The sequence below is a fragment of the Mugil cephalus genome, chromosome 10 (assembly GCF_022458985.1).
Source record: "Mugil cephalus isolate CIBA_MC_2020 chromosome 10, CIBA_Mcephalus_1.1, whole genome shotgun sequence".
Classification (NCBI taxonomy): domain Eukaryota; kingdom Metazoa; phylum Chordata; class Actinopteri; order Mugiliformes; family Mugilidae; genus Mugil; species Mugil cephalus.
The window spans coordinates 3557043-3569608 of record NC_061779.1 but is presented as its reverse complement, the minus strand read 5'-3'; the positions used below and the strand labels follow the sequence as shown (position 1 = coordinate 3569608).

The 12566-nt window shown below is 42.0% G+C and overlaps 1 protein-coding gene across 2 annotated transcripts in view; it reads right to left on the bottom strand.

The window, feature by feature from the left end:
• The window catches only part of btbd11b (BTB (POZ) domain containing 11b), a 76351-nt gene that overhangs the window by 7388 nt on the left and 56397 nt on the right, over positions 1-12566 (bottom strand). The window contains exons 3-9 of one of the 2 annotated variants that reach the window (XM_047597463.1): positions 12223-12427; positions 6096-6248; positions 5679-5844; positions 4851-4940; positions 2306-2407; positions 720-813; positions 269-404 (exon numbers count right to left, since the gene is read on the bottom strand). In XM_047597463.1, the coding sequence (XP_047453419.1) occupies positions 269-404; positions 720-813; positions 2306-2407; positions 4851-4940; positions 5679-5844; positions 6096-6248; positions 12223-12427 (946 nt within the window). The remainder of the gene's footprint in view (positions 1-268; positions 405-719; positions 814-2305; positions 2408-4850; positions 4941-5678; positions 5845-6095; positions 6249-12222; positions 12428-12566) is intronic. The other variant, XM_047597464.1, reaches the window with a different exon arrangement.

The following is a 12566-nucleotide window of genomic DNA, read 5'->3' as shown; positions in this document are numbered from 1 at the left end:
AAGAGGTTTTTGTCTGTGCTGTACTATCTCAAAAACAAATAAAAGGCTTTTCAAGACAACATGAAAACAGCAGGAAGAAAACAGGAGCTCCTTGAAGTAGCAAACGTAATCAAGAAAATCCACTCAGCGGCAGAAGTGTCAATTTCATGGACGTGCCCTGTTGAGTCTGTGCATAAACAAGATTAAAAGCTGAATCTGGAGTGTGAACTGAAATTTGCTCGTGTGCACTGCACGCCGATGACTGCAGATACATCTCCGTGCTGCCTACCTGTGCCCGTGAGCGGCTGCCAGGCTGTAGGAGTTCATGTCTCCCTGCGGCGCCGTGGAGATGCCGTTACGGTACATGGTTCCCACCATGGGGTCGGCCCCCCGCTCCAGCAGCAGACTCACCAGCTCGAAGTTACCTGCGCGTGAAAAACGACCGGCTGAGCTCATGCACACGAAATAAGATTAAACCAGAGTAACACAGGGAGAAAGATGAGAGTCAAGAAATCGCTCCATCATTTTGCACTGCATTCACGCCTCCATTTGTCTTTATTTTTTTCCAGTCTGCAGGATAAATAAGCCTCTGAAGTCATAACTCAGGACGTGATGGTGCTGACAGTCGGGAGCGGTTGTTATCAGCTGGTTACAGATGGCCAGCTGCTCTCGACAGCGTGGCACGGTAGCCTACAGCTGGACGGGAGGAGCGGGACGGGGGTCCTGCCGCGCGTACATACCTGCGGCGGCGGCCAGCTGCAGCGGGGTCTCCGTGTAGTTCTCCATCCCGTCCTGCAGGGACCCCTCCACGTTGGCTTTGGCGTCCAGCAGCAGCTGCAGGCGGAGACACAGGTGAGCGTGACGGGAGACAGGTAGACAACGAGAGGAGGGCGAAGGAGAAGCAGCAGAGCAGCTTTAAATCGGGTTGGTAGATATAAACTTCTGGACAGATTTTACTATTACACTTCCTGTGCTGTAGAAATAAAACCTCATTATTACGTAAGTCCTTCTCTTGACTGTATATCATTTTCTTAATATGACAAGGAAAAACATTTTAACTTCAGATTTTTGTTTAATTAAACAAATCAGATGTGTTTATAAGTTTGACCGTTATGAGCCTATTTTACAAAATGACAAATAATGTCTATATTTTTATGCTGTTATGTTCAGATGTACTGCAAACCACGACTGTAAGTAGAACAATTTAATAAAATTTATTGTATATTCTAAAGTAATATTTAACTTTTTATTGTTTGGGGGTTTTATGACTAAAGAGATTTTCATTTATAGTTTCTAATGTGGAACAATCTACATATTTTTCCCATATTTAGGTAGTTTCACCCTGCCATTTTTTTTTCTTTTGCCACTCTAATGGTTTATGCGGGCTCTTCCAGTGATAAAAATAAAAAAATAAAAATAAAATAAGCCTTTCTGCTTTTGTAAAATCAGTTCCTGCCGGCTGGCCAAAACTCTGCCTTAGCTAACCCCCCGAGGCGTGAAAGATTTCTTCCACACAGGGAAGCACTTGTTTGAGGGATTTGTTTGAGACACACTTCAAGTTGTGTTTCCAAAAAGGCAAACTTTTCCATAAAGAATATAAAATAATAATGAATGAACCAGCCCATATTAGTGCTGATATATAGGGAACTATCCTCTTATCCTCTTCCTATTTTAATTGCTCCTTTAATTTCTCAAATAAATAATGATAATTAATTGATAACAGTACCATTCTATTTGGGGAACTATTATATTTTATTATAACTGAGAGAAGAATCTGTGCGTCGTCTTGTGACGTTATCGTCTGATAAGATGAAAAACGATTTGCATTTAAAGTAATAATGACCACACATTTAATTATGCTACGTGATATGATTTTAATCTGAACATAATCTTTTGAACCTGCTTTTCATGTGACGTCCTCAGACACCAAACTGTAGGGTCACACGTGCTCCACTCGATATTTAACGATTGAAAATCCAATGGTCACATCACGAAATTAGTTAAATGAGTTGGAAAACAATTAGGCCGTCGTGTTCCACTTTTCGCTTGCTAAATGCAGTTTGATCCGTTTGCTCAAAAGTAAAAACCGGACAGGAAGTTCTGGCCTAAAGAGTGACGAGGCACACGGGATGTTTGATGGTAACAAGCTTAAATCCCACACATCTAAAGCATCTGAAGTTAAAGGTACATTACAATGAAAAACTCATAGTGGAGATGGTTTATCGTCGCCACCACCGGAGAGAAGTCAGGATGACAGAAATGACACTGATGACCAACCATGAGCTGAGGCACAACAAGAGGTCACGATGAGAGAGGACGTCACTACCTGCACCACAGGCACATGTCCGTGTAACACAGCGAAAGTGAGGGGCGTCGCCTGCCGCGTTTCGGGAAAGACTGAGGGGTGCTTGTGCACTGAGTTTGGCACCTGGGGAAGGGACACAGGTGGGTGGGTTGGATAGGCAGGAGGGAGAGGGGTGAGGGAGAGAGATACGAAGCCATTAAAACGACAACACGGTGCAAAAGGAGCACAAAGACAAGTAGCTGCAGGGAGGACAGAGGAGGTGGTGGTGGGGGGGCCGGGGGTGGTGGGGGGGACAGGAAGCTCAATAGGAGAAACTAGAGTAATTAAGCAGGAACCCCGGGGCTGGAGAGGACGCTCTGTCACCGTGTTCGGCGTCTAATGAACACGATGGATTGATCTGTCTAGTTAGGCCTCGGCTAATGGGTTCTTTTTGATCTTTTCATGCTCCACCCGTGGGTTCCTCTGACAGGACTCTGACCCGACCTGTCTCAGGCTCATCTAGCCAAATGAAAAGGGGGACACGCGTGAGACACAGACATGTGAACCGAGCACAAAGGAACATACTGTTCATGCTTTGGGACAAAATGGTTTGATGACACGTAGTGAGATGGTGGTAAACAGTGTAACTTTATGGTGTGAAACAGACCAGACTAGAGGAGGAATAAACACATGTGGATTAATGAGGCTCATTGGGTCAATATATAATATATTTAGTTTAACACAGGTTTCATAATTGATCAGATTTTGTCTGTTTTCAGGCCTTAAATCGACATGGCTGCATATAACTAATCACCACATGGCATTTTTATGGAAAGATTCTTCTGACTATTATATATTCAATTGAGTAAATTGAAATTGAAAGTTATTTATAAATATATTGCAGCAACACTGTTGACATGTGATAAATCCACACTTTCTCGAGAGGTGTTGTATAATGTAATGTAACGTATCAGAAAGGGATTTGTCGGACACAGATGCAATTTGTTATTTTCCATATAAAATTTGATCAAATGTTATTTTTTAAAAAAATATTTTATATATAAAATATAAAAACAAAATTTGATCAATGTTTGCATATTTTGTTATATTTTATATATAACACATAAAACATATTTTTAAAAATATAAAATTTAATTAAAATGTATATATATATATATTTTTAAAATATTTCTTATATATATTTTGTATATAAAATATATTGCCAAAAAAAGAAATATTTGTCATGATTATCTTAACCTAAAAAAAAGAACACAATCAAAGCAAAGTCATTGTTTCCATAATAAATAATTGTGGATTTTGTAAAGATATGATCATAATGAACATAAAAAACAGTTTGAGTTTTTTTTTTTTGTTTTTTTTTTACCTAAAAATGCATAAAAGTTTACATAAAAATGCATCCAAGACATAATCCATGGTCTTCAAAAGTCCCTGAATCATATATTGACCCCATTATTAATTGTTGTAGCTGCTGTATATTAAAATGACATAAATAAAAGTTGGCCATTTTTTTCTCTACGACATCTACATCTAAGTTAATATTAGATAATAGAGGAGACTTCCTGCTGGGGCGCTGTTACATAATAAATAGGCAGAGGTACTTGCCTATACTATGTTTCATTCATTACTATGAGGAGAAGAACCTCTATATAGTATAATATAGAGTATATGAGCTGCTATATTTTATCAGACCTGAATAAATACTAAATGTCATCTATATGACATAATAAATTATAGAAGAAGATTTGTGCCTATTTTTCTTGGAGCTTAAGACCATTGGTGAGAACATCCGACAGTATTTTGAATATAACCTTCATACTCCTTAAAACCTCCAACATCTGCACATTTTGTAGTAAGCAGCGCCACTTCCTCAGCACCCTGAGCCTTTCTCTTCTTCTGCAGTCACATTTAAGTAAATTACAATATTTCTTCTGGTACATGAATCACACAACAAAATTACACTGTACTGAGTCTTTATGTTTGAGTTGGCACAGCTTTTGTGCTGCGGCCAGCGGGTCATGAAATCAACTCTGACACCACAGCTGATGGGACGCGTTGTCGCCGAGGTGACTAACGAAGATCAGGATCATGAGGCGTCAACGGAACGAGTCGTCTCTGACGTCGAGGGACGCCGCCTCGACTCTCTGCAGACCCCGTGACGAGTTCTGTTTGCTTCAAGCCAATCAAAGTTACTTTTCTGTTACTCGGCGGCAGTCGTCTGTGTCACGGTTCACGCTCTAAATACTCAAACGTGGGCAAGTTTCCCCTTAAAACACAGGGACGCTCAGTTCCTCATGATCCTCGACTCTTATACATGAAGCAGCATGACACATGGGGGAGGAGGGGGAGGTGGGGGGGATGAGGGGGCGACATGTTTGGTTTTCTTCGATTCAATACCACACGAACAATGTCATTACATGCATTTATACTTACTGCTAAACACTCATCATCTTAAAAACATTTATACATGAAACGCTACATAGTGAAGAAGGCCTAAAACAAATAACGTCCTGTTTCACTAATACTCAATAGATGCATTTCAAAAAGGAAAAACTCTTGTTTTTCTGACCTCACTGTTGATGTCTGCTCCTGCATCCAGCAGCATTTGCACCATGGCCTCGTCCCCACGGACACAAGCGTACATGAGCGGGGTCATCCCCTACACAAGCACAGGTACGGGGATCGAAAGCAACAGGAAGTTAAAAAGATAATATTTCTTGCATTAACAAATCCATATTCTTCCTTCCTTCCTTCCAAATATAAGATTTATACATTATATTTTATTGAGACATTGTGAATATGAGTTAAACTTTTTTTTTGATACAATTATGCAGTAAAAAAAAACTTTAGTCTGCAGTAAACTTGAATCCTTAGCAGCTCTGCTCCAGGCAACTCGAGTTTTATGAGGAGAATATTCTGCTATTGATACATATTTTTTTTTTACAGGCTGCCATATAAACCAATATGTGCTCTGGGCTATCTAGGACACCAGCAGAGAAAGTCTGACAGAAACATACAGCACTAGAGCACGTATTTGGAAAGTTTCTGCTCAGATCAGCCGCAAACTAAATGTTGATTTTCCCATGGAAAATCAGGAGTTACAGTACGCGTGCAATCCAGCCCCCCCACCCTCCCTCCCCCCCGTGATGATTTACTGTGCTGGAGGTGGTAGTCATGATATAATGCAGAGCTGCTCTGCAGGAAAGCTGCAGGAGAAATACGTCAGAATGAGATTTAGTATGTATGACTGCCTTTTTGCTCACAAGTCAGCGCATTGCTCAAAGGTGAAGGAGCCTCGGTTTACCAAGCCGAGAAAATACACTCTCTTCCACGGGCTGTGTGTGTGTGAGTGTAAATGTGCCCGCATATGCATTATTGAACGTGTTGTGCCTCTAACCTGCTCACTCATGCTGTTGATACCATCCGGGCCGAGCAAGCTGACGGCCTGCTTCACCAGGTCCGTGCGTCCGCAGCTGAGCATACGGAAGCCCAAGTCCTGCAGGAACTTCGCTTCGGTTGAGGCAGCATCCAGTTTCCTCGAGGCGCAGAAGCAGTCATCCGTTCTGAAGGGCAAAGCACACAAAGTGATTCACAGAGAAGATTGTTACGACTGTTTGCAACGCGCCACAATATCCATAACACCCGATAAGCATTATTAATTTTAACACTTTAAGGGGGAGGGGGGGAGTACTTGAGAACATGCACGTTTTTTCTGTTTTCATATCACTGATGTGTGTGTGTGTGTGTTTTGCTGGTGGGGTTCAGATGAAGAGACACCACACACGCTCTGCACCCTCCTCCTCCCCGGCCGTACCGGAGCTGTCGGGGCTCACAGTCCACTCCAGGCAGCAGCAGCCTGGCAGCCTGCCGGACATCATCGCTGTCCACGGAGAAGCTGCGTCTGTGTTCGGTGTGGACCACGGCCACACGCACCCACTCCATCAGAGGCGGCAGCGCCATAAATGGCCTGTAGGGGGAGATAAAGGCACACTGAACCTCGAGTCACACACCGAGTGCCGGGGCACTTGCAAAGGGAAATCCGCCTAACGCAGAATTTGCATATGTTATTTTGGAGATGTTGCCCGGTGTAGCGGATGTTTGAGAACGGGATGAACTCGGTCTGGAAAATGGAATCAAAGAAGTAAAGCCCAGAATGTCACACAGAAACTGCATGAGAGAAAACCGGAGAAACAGCTTACCACAGCTTAGAAAACGGAGGAAAAGAGGCTGTTTCTGTCGTTCTGTGTGAGATATCTGTGTTTTTAAGCCTGTCATTATCTGCTCTGTGCTGTTTGAGAAAACTAAAGCCTGTGAGCCTGACGTTAGAATACGTTCTACTACTGTGCTGATGCTGTTCATCTGGTGGGAAAACAAAAACCCACAAAGCTTAATGTACGCACATGATGCATAATTAATTACAAGAGTTTCTACATGCATTAAATGATGTAATACCAGTCATAGGGAATACATGTTACATCACAATACTACAATACAAGGTCAGTTGCTTTTAATGGGTTTTGCATAAGGACTTAGGAATGCATGACAACATACAGTACGGAGCCCATGAAAGCCCAACATCTGCTGAAAGTAAACTGACGGATTACTTGTTATTGTAGCACTTGCTCAGACAGAGGCAGGAAACAACACAGTGATATCAGCGGAAAAACAAGACGTTTAAAGAGGTTCATACGGGCTCATGATTTTATACAGGAGCTCTACCAGAATAGATTTACATGCTTTTATGTCAACAGACACGTTATGGTTCTCATCCCGCACATTAATGCTTCACATCTTTCCAGGTCATGTCTCTTTAAGGACCCCCTTTTGCAGAAAAGCACAACCTGTTGGTTTTAAACGTGTGTCGTTCCAAAGAGGCCGTTATGCAAATGTTTTATACGGCATGCTGGCACAGATGATACTTTAGGCAGTTAAGTAGTTTTCTGTGGAAGGGACTGTCTCTCTTTGGTGTAAATTTTGTAAATTTGTAAACAGCAGTGGCACAAAAAGTCCAGAAAACTCAGAGCTGCAGAGGTCCAATGAGTTGCAGGTGTAACCCATAACAGAGCATTTATACAGTTCTCCATTCCTCATGTTTAAACTCCATGGTCTTGCAGCGAGACTTGAAACCAACTTTTAACATAAGAATTGCTTTAATTTACCTTATATCAACATGAAATCTGGAGAGGAAAGAACATACCAGATCTGAAACTTGATTTCATCTGGGACACAGAATGTCCCCTCGAAACCCAGATCATCAACAAATCAATTTCATTTCATTTAACCTATTAAACTCCCTGTGAACTTCACCTTATGAAAGCAATTAGCGATGCCTCGTGTACCCTCTGCTCTTTGGGGACTGTGGGTTCATACCTGCAGATGATATGGGACCATCCACCTGTCAATCAGTTTTGGAATGTAGCAGCTAGCACTTAAAGAATTCCAGTGTCCGTTCCTGTTTTGATATTGAATGACCTTTCATTCACTCATCATTGTGCATCTTGAAATTTAATAAGTATGCCATATTGTGTAGCTAAGAAAATGGTTGATGTGTGCACTGGAAACCACCATGTTCCTTATCAAAGAAGCAATGGTTACTTTTTTTTCTTATTTTTTAGAAATTCACTACATTATATCTACAGCTTGGATAAATGGGGCTAAAGACGTCAACTTAATGAAATGGTTCAAAGCTGGTCTTTTCCATTGTGGGGTGGGATGGCTCTGTTTTTCTTTTGTGATGTTGTTGTTGTATAGTTCCCTACAAAGAAACTGGAACAAGAAAATTTTGATCACAAAAAAAGAGAGAATTGCTTTAGTTGCTTTGTTGAGCTTCCATTTTGTGTGTGTGTGTGTGACAGGTAATTAAAACACAGAAAACCTCAAGGCAGGTCGTATTATTCCATCATCACTTAAACTCTGAGCTGTAACTCTGCATTATCATTAATTATGTGACAATGATGTTTTTTTTCAATATTTGCTCGGTTATTGTTAAGTGTATAAAATGTCAGTAATAATGAGAAATGTCCATCATTGTTCCTCGAAACACAACAACCCCGTGAGAGTGCATGAATTAAAAAACCCTCTCCTCCGGCCTTTCCTGTTGTCTGCCCCTCTCCTCCCCTCGGCCGCGTGGAATCCATATGCATGAAGATCCATATGCATGATGTGACGCCCGTGACCCTCGTTACCGATACGGCTGCACACTTTTCTTCACTTAAGCAAAACAATGAGCTGTCACATTATGCACAGTTGGCGCCCGCTGCTTCATGCGTATCAGTGCGCTGGTATTCATGAGGCGACGAGAGGCCGACCTATAATAACGCGTCACGTGAAAATCAATAACAACACGTCGATCAGGCAAAACATTATGACCACCTGCCTAATATTGTGTAGATTTCCCTTGTGTGGACGTGGGCCTTCTGAGGATGCACAGTATTGTTAGTGGGGGGCCTTTGGGTCTTATAGGTTGAGGGGAGGGGCCTCTGTGGATCATCCCACAGATACTTGCTCAGTTTGGGATCTAGTGAATATGGAGGCCAGGTTTTTTAGAGTTGTTTCCATTGTGTTTTTGTGTGTGAGCGTCCACACGAATGTCAGGTTCAAAAGTTTCCCAGCAAGTTATTTACTTCATCCTGTCGTAGTGGTTTTAATGTTGTGGCTGATCAATGCATTTAGTCCTGTGTCAGATCATCTGTTTAGTCCTGGTGGATGTAGTTTGTTGTGCTCAGCGGTCTTTCTGATCCTCCTGGGCTTTAAAACGCAGGATGTTTGGTTTCTGTATTTCCCCGGTCGGGTTAACTTCTCCTAGATCACCCCTTCGCTCTGATGTTGTTTGTATAATTCTGCCTCAGCTGCAGCGCCTTTTGTTCTTGTTTTTTCATTAAACTGAATTTATTCCTTCGCCCTACTTCATTCCCTTTGGGTCCTACCCCCTTTTGTGGGAACTTAAAATGTGACAGGAGGGGGATTTAGTGCGGGACGGTTATATTAGAATGCACATGTTTTCACGAGTGCAGGTGACTGTAAATATGCAGCAGGCGCTTGATGAAACTTCTTCTGGGATTTTACTGACGCGTCACTTGACAAAAGATGTCTTAAAGTCTGGATTATTCCACATGCTCGCATCCGTCACTCCTTTTAAATTAGCCACTCGTGACAGTTGACGAGAGACTGTTTTAATAATAATCTTCATATGGTAAGAAATGCAAACTTGAAAGAGGTCTGACCTGCGGCGACATGATGTAAAGCAGCACAAGACACCTAATCAAGAGGCGGGGAACGTATAATGGATTCAAACTCCCTCCAAAGCCAAGTGGAAACTCTAGTTCACCCGGAGTTCAAGGCCGTGCCGTTTCCATGCAATGCTCTTTCAAGCCTTGCACTGAGGCGTAGGGACATTCCTGAAGGAAAATTTTACAGCGGTCGTAGCGCTTTCCTCCCGATTTTGACTCCACCGTTGGGCTTAAATTGCAAAGCTGGTTACAAACAGTGACTGGAGCTAAACCAGGCACGAGCGGGACACCTGGGACGCACGATAGCTGATAAATTGCTCCGGTGCAGGTGATAAAAGTCGGGGCGCCCCAGAGGAGGACTGCTCAGGCTCAGCTGTCAGCCCAGGGTTCCCACCTGTGCTGTGAGCTGACAGGGGTTTCCACCAAACTGTATGAAATACTAAATAATATAAAGAATATAAAGTAAACAAATAAATAAAAAGCCACAGCGTAAAATTTGCTTCTAGTAGAAATGACTCTTGAAGAAGAATGTGAGGACTGTTCTTTTTCTTGACTTGTGTGGGAACTATGATGGAGGATAAAGGGAATTAACACCATGGGAAGTTCATTTCATCTTTACACTATTTGCTCATAAGTCACCAACTGAATCCAACAGCTGGTGGTGGATAATGTCCCACTATATCAACAGCTGTAATTATCAGCACTGACATGTCTGCGCACGCCTGATCCAGCAGCCACTTCTCTGGTCGTCCAGGGGGCTCAGTCAAGTAGCGACTGGGGGTGGGCGACACTGGGAGTTTTGGTATCGATCCTGTAAATATAGGGCTAGTATCGACGATACCAATACTTTTTCTTGAATAACTTGGTAATTTTAGTTGATTATGATTATGATAAAATACAGGACAAATATTTAGGCAAATAAACCTGTTTGCATTAACTAATTAACGATATAAAACAATTTAAAAATATGAAATTTAAATAATTTCCCTTCTACTACAAAGTTGTTTTAGAAAAAAAGTAATTAGTGCAAAATAAGAAAAAGGAACAATGTAACAAAAATATAAAAAGAACAATGGAAACAGTAACAAAGGAGTGGGTCTGCATCCTGTGTAATTGTCTTCTCTTCATTTCAATAACGGCATCAGTACCAGCTGTGCGCTGCTGTTGTGATGTTAGGATTTGAGTGTCAAACCTTTTACTACAGGTAGGGATACAGAAGCTCCTGCAGAGCATAGACTCAGAGAGAAACTGCACTCGCATGAACTCTGTGACGAGTAATTTCCTGGATGTAGACGAGAAACTGTAACAAAAGTATCGATCCGATACCAATACTGGCCTTGGTATCGACCCTATCGATATTTAGATCGATACGCCCAGCCCCAGCAGCCGATAAGTTCACAATCCACTTATAATAAACTCTGCTTCTCCTCCATAGGAAAACATCTGGTGTGTCACTGGCAATCAGGCACAAATATAATTAAAAGAAAAATAAAATGATCTCTGCGCTCATCAAGGGGCATCAACACTGGACTGTGTCTGCAAATTGTGTATAATTGAATAGAGTTTCCACTTTATCTCAGCATGGCCTCATAATGCTCCTTTGTTATTGTCTGAATGAACATTAAAAATGCAATAAAAAAAAAGCAATATATTTACAGTCGCATGGTACAAAGTGTGGGAAATGAAAGGTTCTGATGGACTAATCGATACCAGACGCTTGTGTTTCGTTTCCTCGGTCTGTGACGGTGCTGCTCTGAAAAGGCACAAAAAAGGCTTTGACGACTCAATTGTGATGTGTGAGCTTCTCTGCCAATAAAAATGTTTTTCATTAGCTGTACCGCTTATCAGATGGTTGTGTTAACATCTGTTCCCTGGCTCACGTCTTGTGCTATTCATCTACTGACTTCTAGTCAAATACAGATCGAAATCATTTAAAGTGCTGTGAATGTCATAATGCCACACACTGATCAGGCATAACATTATGACCACCTGCCTAATATTGTGTAGGTCCTCTATGTAAGTGTCTATTGCTATGGGTTGGATTAGGCGGATTTTATCTGGTCAGTGGTTTTAATGTTGTGGCTGATCGGTTAACATCAATTTTGTTTATGTATATATATATATATAATTACCAAAATGAAACAATATAATTTAGTCTTTCAGTACATTCTGACTTTGGTGGCACTCAGCAAGAGACCCCCATTCCTGCTAATGATGGACAATTTTAAAAAATGAGTCATTTTTTGAACAGCTGAGTTTTCGAGAGAAGTGACTCGAACGAGAAAGTGGTGCATTTGTTGGTGCACTAGTGGGTACTGTGGCTGCGAAGACGTGGATCAGGGCTTAGCTCTAGATAAAGAAAGCCATGCAGTGCACTGTTTCATTTTTGAGCGAAAGCAAAGATATTAAAGTTGGATGTAGGGCGGCTCTCCAGGTGCTCGTTAGGTTCATTGGTGATTTTAAATTTGCTGTAGGTGTGAGTGTGAATGGCTGTCTGTCTTTCTGTGTTAGCCCTGAGATAGACTGGAGACCTGTCCTGGCTACAGATGCAATTTACTGCTGAAATTGATCCTTTCATTGGACATAAATGTAAAATATTAAACCTTTAAGTAAAACTCTTTTAACCCGAGATCAGTCTGTGTCGTTTACAACCATCGCTTGTGGAATCTGGAGCCCTTTTCACATGCGTTCATTCATGAATTTGCCTCTCACCTCTCTGTTTGTAAGGTCACCTTGGACGGCTCAACATTGGGGTTCTCCCACTCCATCTGGGGGCAGTGCATGAAGTAGCACAGCGTGTAGATTGCTTCGGGAGCCCACTGAATCACGCTGCTCTTGTGGTGGATCGGCGTCCCGTTGTTGTGGTTCTTCATGTACAGCGGCTGGAGGTGGTGCATGGCTCGGGAGACTAGGTCACCTACGCACAAGCACAGGAAATACACACAGGGAGACACAAAATTGGCAGATAGAAACAAATTTGCAGGGATGGCTGGAATATTTCGAGCTCACAGCCTTTAAAAAAGACATCACGGAGTCCACCCTCATTCCTTCCGGCA